The following is a 16,393-nucleotide window of genomic DNA, read 5'->3' on the forward strand; positions in this document are numbered from 1 at the left end:
AGTTTTATTGCGGTTCCATTAGCTTCAGGAACTTTTCAGAAGCTCTGAAACTTCAGAGTAGTTCGGAATTTTGGGTAGGTTCCGATAAACTAAAGACAGTTTCATTAACTTCTGTTCAAATTCGAGAAGCCGGGAATCTCAGGAAAGCCCAGAGAACTCCAATGAACTTAAGGAAACTGAAATATTTTGGAAACTTCACAAGTCCAAAGAACTTCAAAGAAATTTAATGGTTTTCAGGATAGTTCCATTTGTTTCAGGAGAATTGAGATAACTTTATTTTATTTTTATTTATTTATTTTATTTATTAGTTTACATCAAGTGTAGCCCCAATGATGTTTAAGTGAATAACATTAAAATTCATAATACAATAAAATAAATGGTCATTCAATGGTTTACTGCGTCAGAGGAAATGCGGGGAAAGCGCTGGCGTAGCATCTCTCGTGTCAGGTTGAAATCGAACACTGAAGAAACTCGATTGAACACACGTTGAAGGCCGTCTATAGCACCGTTCATGCTATAGTTAGTGCGATGCTGAGGCAATCTTAACATAGCGTTATTTCGCAGCGCTCGGGGTTGGACGTTCACGTTGATCTTCTCCAGGATTGTAGAACAATCAATTCTACCCTGTAAACCAGATCAATCAGTTGACATCGACTTTCATAACTGGGTAGACGAAAAGGGTTTCTCCAAGGCAGCTTCCTCAGAGCAAATCGAAGAAATCGACGCTGAACGGACTCAAATCTTTCAGCACCATTGTTATAGCTTGGGTTGCATACTGCAGAGCAATATTCCAGGGTGTACCGCACCAGGGAACAGTATAGCGATTTGAGACAATATATATCGGAAAAATTCTTTGCAATCCTGAAAATTAATCCCAAAGATCTTGACGCCTTGTCGACAATGAACGAGATGTGTTGCTTATACGTTAACTGGGAATCCAGAATAACTCCCAGGTCTTTTACGTGGTTGACACGGCTGATAGTTGTTTCCTGAAGTACACAATTGAACATGATCGGTTCCTTCTTGCGAGTGAAGGTGATAACTGAACACTTCGCGGGGTTGACCTCCATTCGGTTCAAGTTGCACCAGTTAGCAGATGCTTCGAGCTGGCATTGGAGGAAGTGACAGTCATCGATAGAACGGATTCGGATATAGATTTTAAGATCATCTGCATACGATAGACGAGTGCCTTCGAGGACCACCTAACTAACATTTTCAGCTTTGTAAGCCAACTTTTCCAGCATTGTACTGTAAAGTAGCTGAAAAGAAGCTGCAGATACATCTACAAGCAAAAGCTAGCAAAATAGTTTTGGAGAGCGTTTAATCAACTTTCTCACAACCATTATTCAATTTGTCAGTCGCACTGAATAACATCAGCCAATAAACGCTAATGTCACTTCTATACACAATCAAATTTCAACTTGTAGCGGCAAAACAAAGCTAACAAAGTGAATATGTTACTCATTTGATGGCTTCTACACAATCAACCACTCTTGCTGAATAACATAAACATCAAAAGTGCTTTTTCAACAACTACACAACCTGTACTCAGCTTATAAACTGTGTTAGAGCAACTTCGGAAGCATTTTCACAGTCAACTAGGTTTATTTTTAGACGTGTGCAGTTTTACAGCTTTTACTCTGCTCTTTTATAACTAGTCGAGAAAAGTGATTCGTGTGCACTATTATAAAGCCTCTACTCAGCGATTTTGTTTTAGAAGGGAATGTTGATTTGTTTACATAAGTTCAAAGTGTTGGCGTAGCGAAGTTGGTAGTGTCAAGGTTTGTCAATGAGGTCGTCTCGAGTTCGATTCCAGGTTCCGGTGCAGGGTAAATGATGATTTGTAATTAATTTCGATTAATTTGATTCACAGAAAAATAAACTCAATAAATTGCTTTTTATAAAAAAGCGTAAACAGTATTTAACCAGGCTTCAAGAGAAAGCTGTGTAGTGATTATTGGATAACCGGGAAAAGGTTGAATAAGCGCCTTTCAAGTTCACACACAACTAAACAGCAGGATAACAGCTGTATAGAAGCGTTAATGGATATCCAATAAGAGCTTCTCCCGAACGTTCCAACAGCCATAAGTAGCTGAGTAAGTTCGCCAGATTTGCTTGTATAGAGGTTGAGTAAAGGTTTCTTCATATCGTATAACGTTTGAATACAGCTTGAGGCTGTATACATGAAATGAGTAAAGCGTTTACGTTGTGAAAATTGTTATTTGGGCAGATTGACGTCGTTAAAGTACAACAAGAAAATCAACGGGCCTAGGTGACTTCCTTGAGGTATCACTGACGTAGCAGACTGACATTCACTAACGGCTACCATCAGCTGGCGATCACTGAGATAAGAGCGAAACCATCGCAGGAGGTTGCCATTTACCCAGAGTCTATCTAACATAGCAATCGCAATCAATCATTTTGTTAAGCTTCTACATTCATGTTCCAATAGATGTCACTGCTGTTGTTTGCAGTGACATGTATCGGAAACTACACATAATCTGTTTTCCGTCAATTGTTCACAGAGGACAGTGCAGTGCAAATCATGTCTGGTTCCTCTATATATGCATTTAGATTAACATCCAAAGTCCCTCCTTTTTTACACATTCTGCACACAAAATAGCTCACCCCTCACAGAATTTCCCGACGATTTTAATGTATGGGGCGGGGCAGAAAGTATCTTCTGTGCAGAATATGTAAAAAAGGAGGGACTTCAAATGTTAAACTAGATGCATGTATAGAGGTACCAGGCATGTTTTGTAGTATCAGGAACTCTATTTTGTAATCTGTGAAAGGGAAATCACAAATCGAGTGTCATCAAAATACATGGCATGTTGAGAGATTGAGCTCGTAAGAGAAAATTTTCTCTCTCAAATTTGAATTTGTTGGCTCTCCGGGAACTGGTAGTAAAGCAGGTAAAACTGTATGGGGAGAAATCATTTTTTATTTAATTGTAGCTTGTTTAACAATAATTTCCGGGAAAAAACTGAACTAATTTCTTTAGACTGTCGTTCATTTTTTTTGACCTGAATATACACCGAAAGCGAATTATTTCCACTTCTCTCAATTTCTATACAGGGATTTTTATCACTTCCTACCAGCGTAACAGCGCCATCTCTGTGGAAAATGGCGGGACGATATGATTAATTGCATGGTTCAGTTTATCGAATGCAGCTGACAAGTCGGTGTAAATTACATCTGTTTGAGCCCGTTCTGTCGTGCTTTCCGTGACATACGGTGTCAGACAAAGTAGATTAGTGGTAGTAGAACGACCGGAAAGCTCTGAGAACATCAGGACATATAAATTGAAGGAAATTTCTGAACCTTTAAATGAGTTCCGAGAAACTCAGGGAATTTCCGTAAACTTCAGCAAATTTCCGAGAGATCCATGAACATTTTGGAAACGTAAGGGAAGTTACATGAACATTAGAAAATTGTGAGAACATTTTAAAGGAAATTCTGTGCTTTTATCGGTAGTTTCGAGAACTTGAAAAAAAAATTAAATAAATCGTGAAGATCAGAGGACTTTAATGCTGCTGTTCATTAATTAAAAAAAAATAAAGCGTAAAGAAGATCCAGTTGCTTTAAGAGAATCGAGTTTTTCCGGTAATTTCATAATAATCAGGGAAGTTTCGAGTACTTCGAGGATGATCAGAGAACTTCAAAACAGCCCCACTAACTTTAGGAAAATTGCAAGAACTTTCAAGGAGTTGCGAGGAATTATGGGATATTGCGAAGTGCAATTCAGGAATGTTCCGAAAACTTCAGGGACATTGTGGGATTTTCATAGATGTTTTATTTATTGAAAGTTGCTGGATCAATAAAGCATGTGAGGAACTTCAGGGAATATTGTGCTAACATCACACAGAAATCTATTTCTTCCAGACATTTTCCATCTTCTCCTTGAAGTATCTTTCGACTGTTCCGTAAACCCTATGGCGTTCAACTTTTTTCAGAAATTTCTTCCAATCTATCTTAGGAAGTTTCTGCCGTCTTATCCAGGAAGTTCAATTAAAGTTCTACCGGATGTATCTATCAAGTTCTCCCAGAAGTTTCTTTCATCTTTCTCTGGAAGTTTCTCCTGACTTCTCCTGGAAATGGCTACTCCGGAATTGGCTTCCGATTTCCAAACTTTTCTGGCACCTGGATTTTTCCGAAAATTTTCTAAAAAAAATCCAGAAGTTTCTCAATATTTGTCTTGGAAGATCCCCATCGAATGTTTTTCCGACATTTCTTAGAACTTCCTTCAAACTTCCTCCACAAGATCTTCTTTATTCTTCCTCTGGAAGTTTTGTTGGTACCATTAAGGGACAAATTCAAATATTTCCAGAATTTTTTTCAGACTTACATGGAAAGTACATCATTCGATTTTAGTCCAAAAGTGTGAAAAAATATAAAATTAATTAAAATAGTGAATACCGATAAAAACCGATTTTTTAATCATTTCATACCGATTACCATAAAAACAATCTGGCAACGCTGTCTCATGTAGCAAAATTGGCAGGTATTATGTGTCAAACAACAACTTCACAATCTTTTCTGTTGCTTACACAAACATAATATCAAGAGCAAATTTTCATTATGTCGTAAGTAACATTCGCACCGATCCGAGAAAAATAAAGTTTTGTTTTGATGACCGAAAAGTTATTCCTATTTCCGATAAAACACATATAATCTCATAGTGATAGCAATGTTTAACATATTTAGCCGGGTTTTAATCATACAAAGGCAAATCGCTAGCTTTCATGCTAAGAAATACTGGTTTTTGAGTCAAAAGTTATTATACGTCGTTTGGTGGCCCCTATTGTTACTTAAGTCAAAGTGTATTTACCAGGATATTCGGGAGAATTATCAATTACGTCTCCTTACGTGCAGCCCATTCATCATGTTACGACCACCGAATTGATCTTAGCAACAAACAGTTCGATTTATTCACTTTAATAATGAGAAAGCGAAACGACGAAAGTACACTTTTCATGGGTTTCTCAGTGCTGTTACTTAAGGCAAACGGCATCTCCATAGAAATTGGGTGACTTAAGTAACATCGAAAACTGTTTTGATCGGAAGGTGATTACGTCAAAAAGCAATTCGACTGGTAAATAAATTTAAAAATGGGATGTGATCCTATATTCGGACAGTATATAGTGTAATAGCAGGAGCATCGATTGACACTGATAGCTCGACTTTGTTTACCTTTATTACATTCGACGTAATGAAAATTTGCTCTTGATATTATCATAATATCTTATTATTCCATAATTTCATAAAACATTTCTATAGCCAAAATAAATGGAAGGCACCCTGATTTGAAGTCCATTAAACTTTTCAGAACATTGAAGCTAAACGAACTTTTATGAAACGAAATTCCCTTCATTTAAACGAAGTTTCCCAAACTTCTATAAGGTTCCCAGTTGCATGAAGTTTTGCCAAAAATCCTAAAAAATACCCAAAATTTCTTCGATTGTCTCTGAATTTATTCTCTCCGAAATTCTCCGATGTAGCATAAATTTAAATTTTCAAGGTTTAAATTTCCTGAAAGTTTACTGAATAATTTTAGTAGTCGTTCGTTAACAATACGGCCATGAATAGAATACAACCACTATCCGTGAAAACAAATGTTAACCTTGTTTCAAACAATAGCCTTTAACACTGACAGTAAAAGAACAATCATCGTACCTACTAAAAGTGGAATGTATAATTTATACAACCGAAACACAACATTTTATGAATACCACTCAAAACAAACGCCCATATGTGACGCATGACGACAGTATAAAAAATAACGATGGGAGCTACCGGTTTGCAAACACAAACGATAAAGCAAAAGCACCTCAATGGCTGATCCTGTCACGATATCGAAAACGACATTGAAATCAAACAAACAAACACAAAACGGCAAGCTAAAATATAGGTGGTAATCCACCGACTATCCACCTGTGCGCAGCGAGCGAAAGGTGTGATCCCAATTTGTTTTCGTCGCATTGTAGTACTAGCTACATATAGGTATTTATTTACGACACCTCAGCGCGTGCCGTTGATTATGTGTTCACTGGCATCATCTGAAACGTTTGAAACGAATGAATGAAAGAAATCAGCACAACATAAATTTGTTTGATGTTATCGCATAAATTACACGTTGACAGATTGCCGATTCGAATGAACTGGGATCGACCAAAGATAGCGAATTGAGGCATTTTACGATTGTAACGATTTATGAGGTGTAAACCAACAGCAGCAGGCACGCATCAATTCATGCTGAAATACAGTATGGGTGATGAAAACAAAAACAATGTCGTTTTATTTATCGATCCTGGACAAGACGAACATGTGGACGTTTTGAATGATTTCAATAAAATGTTAATCAATTACCTATCTTTCGTTTCATTTTCAGAGTATCCCACTCGGCCATGGAAATGGAGCCCCGGGTGGCGATCCTTCAGGACCTCAAAATCCAATCCTTCGACACGATTCGCTTCGCCTCATACCGGACCGCGTGCAAGCTGCGATATGTTCAAAAGTCCACAAATCGTAAGTTCGACTTCAATGAATCAAACAAGCCCCCAACATGATATCCTTCCGCTTCCGCAGTGCACCTAGTGGACATCTGGAACGTGATCGAGGCGTTCCGCGAAAATGGTCTCAACACGCTCGAGCCCCAGAACGAGGTCAGCGTGAGCCGGCTGGAGACGCTGGTATCGTCGCTGTACCACAACCTCAACAAACGTCTTCCCCCGACGCAACAAGTTCCTGTCGATTCCAAAGCTAGTCTTCTACTGAATTGGCTGCTGGCGGCCTACTCCGGCGACAACAGTGGCAAGATCCGGGTCTTCTCGATCAAGGTCGCCCTCGCAATCATGTGCGCCGGCAAGATGGTGGATAAGCTGAGATGTGAGTACCCATTGTAAAGAATTCAATTTAGCGTTGAACTCCATTTAATTCCCTCACCCTCAGACGTCTTCTCGCAAATCTCCGACGGTGCCGGCCAGCTCATCCACTGGAAGCTCGGTGACTTCCTACGGGAAGTGCTGGCCCTGCCAGCAGCCGTCTTCGAATCCCCCACATTCCACTACCAGGAAGGGCTCGAAAGCGAAATCTTCGCCGTAGAGACCAAAATCACCGTCAACGATTTCATGGCAGTCCTCATGTCCGAACCGGGGCCTGCCTGTCTAGTGTGGCTCCCTCTGCTGCACCGGCTGGCCACCGTTGAAGCCGTTGTTCACCCGACCATCTGCTCCGTCTGCTTGCGGGAAAACTTCACCGGCTTTCGGTACCGGTGCCAGCGGTGTCATGCCTACCAGCTCTGTCAGGACTGCTTCTGGCAAGGCCGGGTTTCCCTGAATCACCAAAACGACCACGAAGTCAAAGAGTACTCCAGCTACAAGAGTCCCAGTAAACAGATTGGCCATTCGCTGCGCAAGAGCTTTCGCTGTGTACCGGAAAAGTCGAACCAGGTGCTGCCGAGGTTTCCCGAGCAACCGGAAAAGACGCTCAATTTGTCACACATTGTACCACCGTCGCCATTGCCGTCACACAATGGCTTCAGCGATGGCGGTATGATTCCCGGCATGTACGACCGGAGTAGCACACTGGATTCGAGGTTAGCTTTTATGGATTGCGAAGTAATTTCACGACTTTCTTATAATGATTTTCATTGCAGGGGAACCGGTCTATCGATGGACAGTAATGGCACCTCACTGACACGAGGTGGAGCCAACTCAAACGATGAAGAACACAGGCTAATCGCTCGGTACGCTGCGAGACTTGCTCAAGAAAGTCGGACGGTAAGTGCTTCGACGACCTCCGTGGAGGATCGTACGGCTTAACTTAAAATTCCATTTCCCCAAAACAGCCTGGCTGCTCAGCGCCAGACCCGGTCCAGATAGGACTGGACAGTTCCCGTGCCCAGCGGGAACTAATCCTACAGCTCGAGTCCAAAAACAAGGAAATCATGCGGGAGATTCAGAAACTTCGCCGGCAACAGGAAACGGAACAGGTGCAACCGGAAAGTCCAGCTCTGATGAACGAGCTGCGGGCACTACGGCAGCGAAAGGGTGAACTGGAGGGACACCTAGGCGCTCTGCAGGATTCCCGACGGCAGTTGATGGGCCAACTGGAAGGATTGATGCGAATGCTGAAGAACCACCAGACGCAGAGCCCTCGGTCGACGCCCAATTCTAGTCCGCGGTCGGGTAAGAGCCCACCGCTACCGCAAGGTATGCCATCGTTGTGCACCGTCTTCGAAACTCTAATCAACCCCATCTTGTAGGTTCCCAAATGCCGGGCCAGCCACGAGGACCCGGAATGCCTCCAAATGTGCCACCTCATCTGCAGCAAAGCCTACTGCAGCAGCAGCAGCAACAACAACAGCAACAGCAGCAGCAAATGATGCTCAATAGTCACATGCAGGAGCAGATGGGCCATCACCCGATGGACATGCGAGGTTACGCCCCCAACGGAAACAATAGTAAGTAGCGTTGAAATCGTTCTAACCGCTTAGTGGCTAGTTGGCTTTTCTTGAGTTTCTGTACAAAACAATGAATCCTTGGTACGATTGCGGCTTTCGCTTCCCGTGTAAATTTCGCTGTAATTAGTCAGTTTGCTACGAATAGAGAGAAAGAGAGAATGTCTATTGTTTCATACTAGCTTGTGAGACGCTTTCGGCGTGCGCTTGATTGACCAACGAAAAAACGAAACTCATTTCACTACATCCTGCGACCAAAAGGAATGAAGTCCGTTTATTCAAGTTTTTGGACAATTGGACGATTGGTTTTTGAAAACTTGAAGTTACGCGTTCAAGCAAATCTTAGAATACAATCTGTTTCTAGGATATTTGTTTAATTATAATATTTGAGGAAGTCCAACAGCTATATTATAAAGGAATCCTTGGAAAACTCTAAAAAGGTTTTCTTGCGAAATTCATGTTAAATTTCTGAGAAACACTTATGGGCAGTTCCACGCCAAATGACAAATCGGAAAAACTCGACGTTCTCCGATTTGCATAATTACGGGCAACGATTAACATTTTTGCTGAAATTCGGCCCTTATGGATCTTTTAAAATTTCCAAAATGGCGTTTTCGTAAACAATTACGCAAAGCTTCATACAAATCGGAGAAGGTCTATTCAAAATCAAAATTATGCCTGGAACTGCTCAAATGGTTTAAAATAGTGATTACGGCCTTTTTCAGCTACCCGGGATTCGGGAAACAACTGATAACTATTCTCACAGTTGGCTGCTGACTTCCCAGAAAGTTTGTTGGACGTCTCTCGCAACTTCCCTCGGTAGATTCTTCCGACTACTATCAGGAATTTTGTGCAACTCCGCCCGAACTTTCTACTACGTTTCCCGAAATTTTCTTTCAGCTTCCATAGAATTTTTTTACTTGTTCCCCCAGGATAGTTTTCATGACTTCACCCGGAAGATTTTACTTAGTTCTTCCGGAAGATTCCAAAGAGTTCCTTCTGACAGCTCCCGGAAGATTCTTTCGGCATTCCCCCAGAAGTGTCGTCCGACTATCTTCTGGTTCGAGAAGAATTTTCCAATTTCGTTCGAGAAGCTTTTCGCTCACTACCTCCGGAAACCCTTCTGGGAATCTGGCATCCGTTGGAAGATTATTTTGACTTTCATCCACACTTCCCCTGACGGTCGTTCAGACAGACTCGGAATTCAGCCGCGTCGATTAAATTTCGGCAAACTTGGCTCAAATAGCTTAGCAAATAGCTATGGGAAAAATTGATAGAGGTTTCACTCAACCTATTAGTATACTCCTAGAATGAGTAAAATTTTCATGGATTTTCCTCACGCTGAAAACGAATCTTACTCAGAGCGTGTGTCACTTTTACTCATTCGAATTGAGACATTTCTAAAAGCGCGTTTTTAGAATTTTTCCATATAAATGACTAAAAGTGGCTCACTCTCTGAGTTAGTTTCATTTTCTGTGCATATTCGAGAAGTTTTTCCTGTTTTCCTCGGATTTTGCTCGGAAAATTGAGCTCAATTTTGAGTAAATACACTTTTGCCGAAATTGAATCGACTCGACTCAATTTTGAGTTGGTCTGAACGACCGTGTAGGAAGTTTCTTCCTACTTCAAAATGAAGCTTTTTCCAACTTTCACAGGAAGTTTCTTTTGAGCTCTCCCAAAAGTATCTTTCCACTTCTTCTGGAAGGTTCTCCAGGCTTCGCCCAGAAGTTTTATCGGTCTTCTACAGGATGTTTGTTCCGAGGACCTTCTGGCTTTCCATGGAAATGGTTTTCGACTTTTTTGAAAGCTTTTCCAGCCTTTCTAGGAAGTTTCTACTGGCTTTTTTTGGAAGATTCTTCCGACATATGCTGTAACTTTCTCCCGGATTTCCCTAAAATACTTTCTGGCTTCCCCTGTATCTACCGGCTTTTCCTTGAGATTTTGGAGAATCTCCTCCGAGATTTCGGAGAATCTCCTCCAAGATTTCGCAGAATTTCTTCCGAGATTTCGGAGAATCTCCTCCGAGATTTCGGAGAATCTCCTCTGACATTCGGAGAATCTCCTCCGAGATTTCGGAGAATCTCTTCCGAGATTTCGGAGAATCTCTTCCGAGATTTCGGAGAATCTCTTCCGAGATTTCGGAGAATCTCTTCCGAGATTTCGGAGAATCTCTTCCGAGATTTCGGAGAATCTCTTCCGAGATTTCGGAGAATCTCTTCCGAGATTTCGGAGAATCTCTTCCGAGATTTCGGAGAATCTCCTCCGAGATTTCGGAGAATCTCCTCCGAGATTTCGGAGAATCTCCTCCGAGATTTCGGAGAATCTCCTCCGAGATTTCGGAGAATCTCCTCCGAGATTTCGGAGAATCTCCTCCGAGATTTCGGAGAATTTCCTCCGAGATTTCGGAGAATCTCCTCCGAGATTTCGGAGAATCTCCTCCGAGATTTCGGAGAATCTCCTCCGAGATTTCGAAGAATCTCCTCCGAGATTTTGGAGAATCTCCTCCGAGACTTTGGAGAATCTCCTCCGAGAGTTTGGAGAATCTCCTCCGAGATTTTGGAGAATCTCCTCCAAGATTTTGGAGAATCTCCTCCAAGATTTTGGAGAATCTCCTCCGAGATTTCGGAGAATCTCCTCCGAGATTTCGGAGAATCTCCTCCGAGATTTCGGAGAATCTCCTCCGAGATTTCGGAGAATCTCCTCCGAGATTTCGGAGAATCTCCTCCGAGATTCCGGAAAATCTCCTCCGAGATTTCGGAGAATCTCCTCCGAGATTTCGGAGAATCTCCTCCGAGATTTTGGAGAATCTTCTCCGAGACTTCGGAGAATCTCCTCCGAGATTTCGGAGAATCTCTTTCGAGATTTCGGAGAATCTCTTTCGAGATTTCGGAGAATCTCCTCCGAGATTTCGGAGAATCTCCTCTGAGATTTTGGAGAATCTCCTCCGAGATTTCGGAGAATCTCCTCCGAGATTTCGGAGAATCTCCTCCGAGATTTCGGAGAATCTCCTCCGAGATTTCGGAGAATCTCCTCCGAGATTTCGGAGAATCTCCTCCGAGATTTCGGAGAATCTCCTCCGAGATTTCAGAGAATCTCCTCTGGAATTTCGGAGAATCTCCTCCGAGATTTGGAGAATCTCCTCCGAGATTTTGGAGAATCTCCTCCGAGATTTCCGGGAATCTCCTGCGAGATTTCGGAGAACCTCCTCCGATATTTCGGAGAATCTCCTCCGAGATTTCGGAGAATCTCCTCCGAGATTTTGGAGAATCTCCTCCGAGACTTCGGAGAATCTCCTCCGAGATTTCGGAAAATCTCTTTCGAGATTTCGGAGAATCTCTTCCGAGATTTCGGAGAATCTCCTCCGAGATTTCGGAGAATCTGCTCCGAGATTTCGGAGAATCTCCTCCGAGATTTCGGAGAATCTCCTCCGAGATTTTGGAGAATCTCCTTCGAGATTTCGGAGAATCTCCTCCGAGATTTCAGAGAATCTCCTCTGGAATTTCGGAGAATCTCCTCCGAGATTTGGAGAATCTCCTCCGAGATTTTGGAGAATCTCCTCCGAGATTTCCGGGAATCTCCTGCGAGATTTCGGAGAACCTCCTCCGATATTTCGGAGAATCTCCTCCGAGATTTCGGAGAATCTCCTCCGAGATTTTGGAGAATCTCCTCCGAGACTTCGGAGAATCTCCTCCGAGATTTCGGAAAATCTCTTTCGAGATTTCGGAGAATCTCTTCCGAGATTTCGGAGAATCTCCTCCGAGATTTCGGAGAATCTGCTCCGAGATTTCGGAGAATCTCCTCCGAGATTTCGGAGAATCTCCTCCGAGATTTTGGAGAATCTCCTTCGAGATTTTGGAGAATCTCCTCCGAGACTTCGGAGAATCTCCTCCGAGATTTCGGAAAATCTCTTTCGAGATTTCGTAGAATCTCCTCCGAGATTTCGGAGAATCTCTTTCGAGATTTCGGAGAATCTCTTCCGAGATTTCGGAGAATCTCCTCCAAGATTTCGGAGAATCTCCTCCGAGATTTCGGAGAATCTGCTCTGTGATTCCGATTCTGCTTCACGTTGTTAATCGAACAACTACTCGCGAAAGTTCCATCCAACTTATGATATTTTGTTTTCCCAATTTACTCCAGAAGTTTGTTCCTTTTTTCTTCAAATATGTTTACCACCAGGGAAACGGATATTGTTTTAACTTTCTTACGTTTCTTTCGACTTCGCCCGGATATTCTCGGGGTTTCTCGTCTGGTGTGATCATTTTTTTTTTCTATGAAAATGCATTTTGTAAAAACAAATTCCTAAAGCAGTTCCTGGAAAACATATTGTTTAGCCAATTTTCTCAGGAATGGTTTCCCTAGATATCCCGGGTAGGAAACACCAGTTTCAAAACGATTTCAAAAATTCGCTTATTTTCTTTTAAATCGACTACAAAGAGCTAAATTGGTCCTAAAAATGCATCAATTTCATCAAGAAGACACCAAAATCGCCTTACAAACGCTAAGACCGTTCTGAAAATTATAACATAACTTCATAAATGCTGCAACGATTTCTAAAATGACAAAATCTCCAACATGTATCCTTTTATTTTAATCGAAGCAGCCACCGTCGTACTCCTTTCGTCCAATGAAAAAACCATTTTCATAATTACCCAGTTGTCACCTTTTGCAATCACATTAGCTGGAATATCCGGGGTCGCCACGCACCAAACAATAACAGACATAAATAATTATCATTCCCCCAAAACTCCCCCCTATACCCCCTTTACAGATGGAGTCCATAATCCAATGGGCCGACCATCGGGCTGCACCGGCGCTGGCACTTCCGGGCGGAACGATTTGCACTACGCGGCCGATTCGGTCTCGTCGGCCATGAGTTCGCTAGTGCGTGAACTGAATTCAGGTAGCTAGAGCATTTACAGTGTGGACACGACTCGACTCGTGGTTTTCCGTCCACGTCAGTGTCCATTGTTTACGTTTTGTTTTGTTCCGACACCAACTACACCCACCGGATGTTTGTCGAAAAATCTTTTCCGGAAGTTTTCCTCGTCCTCGTTTTTTGCCTCTCTGCACCAAATTTGGACAATTTCAGTACTTTTATAACAAACCAAAAAGAAGTCCAAGGCCAATTTTATCACTGCACATATTTCACCTTTCTATAGTTTAACGATAAAAAAAAGAAACAATTTGACCTCCATTTTCCGGTTAAGTAACATTTTTTTTTAGTTTTCTGTTGTCTTTTCTATCTGTCTAAATGTAACGTTAGCACTAATTGGTTAGATGTAGTTGCTCGATGTTCTTTTTGAATGGATTTAATAGTCTTTAATTGGTTTCGAAAATCCTTCACGATCAAATTTATAGCTAAACTACATAAAACTGTACCAAATCAAACAAAAAAAAACTCAATATTCTTCGGTATACGTAAAATTACAAACAATGCTTTGAACATAGAAAAACGACGCCATTTGACCTTGAACCGCAGCTTCCGGCAGTGTTGTAAACGCATTATTCATGTTTATGATTTTGCAGCGCCTTCTTGTTTTCATCATTTTCGAAACATTCATCCCATGTTGCAAAAATCGAATCCATTGTTGCCAAATTTAGTAAAAACGTTTTTAACCTAAAACTCGCAGTTGAAGTTCTTTTTCCTCGATCTCAGTGTGCGTAAAGTTGATCATTTTTAATACGTGTGCGTGCGTGTAATTAGCTGCTACAAACCAACATCCAAGTAAGCTACCAATACTGTTGATTATGTAACACAGCGTGCTGTAAAAATTTCTGTAATGGCTACTTTTTTATTCCAAAAAAACACACACAACAAAAGTTCTCTCTATAGTCTTTCGAATGTACCTTCTTCATGCCGTTTTATCAATGTAGGATCTAAGCAAACCTCAACGGAAATGAACATAACCTACAAATATTGGTGTTACGATTTCTAGGTACAGCTCCTCCGCCGGAAAGCGCATTCCTAAAGGAGAGGAGAGTCTAGCTCGATTCTAACTTGTCTGCCACTGTGTTTATCAACAATCAGAAAATTTTGAAACCCGAACCAAATAAAAAGGGTTAACGGTGCAAGGACTGCTGCGATTCCTGATTTGGCTTGCGTTCAACACGTTCCAATGTTTTTGCCCCGGAAATTTTCATTTTGCTAAGACTTCCTTATTTTGGCTTTAAAAACTATAAATGGAAGTAACCCGCTGCCCCAGTTTGATTTTTTTGTTTCGCAAAGCAAAGGACATCTTTTAGCTGAAATCGGAAAAGACACGATACAAAAGACACCCGCCGCTACACACGAGCCACGTGATACCAGTTTCAGTTTGGATCGCGATTTCATTTTTTGTTTCTATTGTTTTCGGCGCCACCAAAATCACAATCCGAAAAGACAACACAAACACGAACCAACATCCAGAACAAATCAATTCAATTGTTTTAGTGCTTCAACTACCATGAAAATAATCGCTTTTTTTCCAAATGATACTCCCCACCACAACCACAACAACAACAACCACGTGCACACTGAATTCACTGAACTGAAATAAAAAACTACCAAAAAATACGCCAATATCAAACCAATCCACGTGTCATCTTTCAGAAGGATCCGACGAAGAGTATGGCATGCATCATCATGTCAGACAAATGCTAGGTAAGATCATTGACCACTATCATATGAATACGAGCAGTGAATTATAAATACATTCCATTGTCGGTATGATTTTGTGTTTGCCTATTGTTTTATAACTTTCCCCCTATATTTCGAATGTTTCTGATTGTAATTATATATATGGAGGGTGAAGAAGCGAATTTTTGTCATGTCTGTTTTGATATTTCACGAGATTTTCATTGAATGTAATATGACGCACCCACCTACTACACAAAATTTGCACTCCGTTAGTTAAAATGTTTTTTTGAATATAGTGGCATTCTTTCAGTGGGATATACCGTGGACCCCCGGTAATCTGACCGTTCCTAATCTGCACACTTTTTAGTTTGAACACCGCTGAATCTGTACGCCGTGCAAACTAAAAATTGCTCCAACGTCATCTAGCACATGGAACAGAGAAACGCGAAATGGAACGTTGCGAAACGGAACGCAGAATCAAAACAAAACATCAAATAAGGCTATCAGAAATTCGCTTTTCTGATGGTCGTAGAGTTACTAGAAGTTCAAATCAAAAATGAACCCCTTTAATATGCACACAGCGTCGTTCAGATTGACGGGGGTCCACGGTATAAGGTATATAGGTACGTACAAACGTTCATGATTTTGGAAGGAAGACCCATATTTTCTATCATAAGAAGCACGTGTTTTCTTTGTTTAAAAATTTTCATTTGGGACTTTGAAGAGTATCATGGAAAACAATCAAATTTTTCAAGATTCCTTTGGAAACTACTTAGGGAAGAAATTAAGACCCGAGGCTTTCCATATTAACCCTACAGTGCCCGCAAGGGAATCGTTTTAATTTAAAAAGTAGAAGGGTCTGTGCCTAGGGGCACGAACGGAAGCTTGACGTAGGACCGTTAGTGGACGGAATAAATGTGAAGAGCATCAAGTTCTTTTAATTGATCAATTATCTATTATCTCAACTCTTTCCGTTTTTGAATTGTAGGCGTACCAAATTTGTAGTAATCTTTTTCAAAGAGAAAGTTGATTACGAGAATCAATCAAAATCACTTGCACCCCTGCTTCCAAGTTTGTGTGGTCGTTGGGGGCTTGTGGTTCTGAATATGGACAAACAAGCACAGATAAATTCTATTCCAACTCTTTACTGATGTAAGCTTGATGGCCCTGAAAAGGGCCGTTTTATTGAAGAGGACATCCATGGCCACTTACGCTTGGCGTGTTTAGTGTAAGTGACAGCATCACGGACCTCATTTTCCAGAAACACCTTCAGCACACCTCGTAGATTAGACCGGAGATACGTCAGACACCGCCAC

The 16,393-nt window shown here is 41.4% G+C and overlaps 1 protein-coding gene across 5 annotated transcripts in view; it reads left to right on the top strand.

Moving 5' to 3' along the window:
* The window catches only part of Dyb (Dystrobrevin), a 131,433-nt gene that overhangs the window by 100,106 nt on the left and 14,934 nt on the right, over positions 1-16,393 (top strand). For 2 of the 5 annotated variants that reach the window (XM_065222086.1, XM_065222087.1), the window contains exons 2-9: positions 6,392-6,528; positions 6,589-6,888; positions 6,952-7,597; positions 7,658-7,781; positions 7,850-8,213; positions 8,267-8,464; positions 13,230-13,361; positions 15,051-15,101. In XM_065222086.1, the coding sequence (XP_065078158.1) occupies positions 6,408-6,528; positions 6,589-6,888; positions 6,952-7,597; positions 7,658-7,781; positions 7,850-8,213; positions 8,267-8,464; positions 13,230-13,361; positions 15,051-15,101 (1,936 nt within the window). In that variant the 5' untranslated portion in view covers positions 6,392-6,407. Of the gene's footprint in view, positions 1-6,391; positions 6,529-6,588; positions 6,889-6,951; positions 7,598-7,657; positions 7,782-7,849; positions 8,214-8,266; positions 8,465-13,229; positions 13,362-14,397; positions 15,102-16,393 lie in introns of those variants that run through there. The other 3 variants (XM_065222088.1, XM_065222090.1, XM_065222089.1) reach the window with 3 other exon arrangements.

Source organism: Ochlerotatus camptorhynchus, unplaced genomic scaffold (assembly GCF_037179485.1).
Source record: "Ochlerotatus camptorhynchus isolate MF236.1 unplaced genomic scaffold, CSIRO-AGI_Acam_v1.1 ptg000156l, whole genome shotgun sequence".
Classification (NCBI taxonomy): domain Eukaryota; kingdom Metazoa; phylum Arthropoda; class Insecta; order Diptera; family Culicidae; genus Ochlerotatus; species Ochlerotatus camptorhynchus.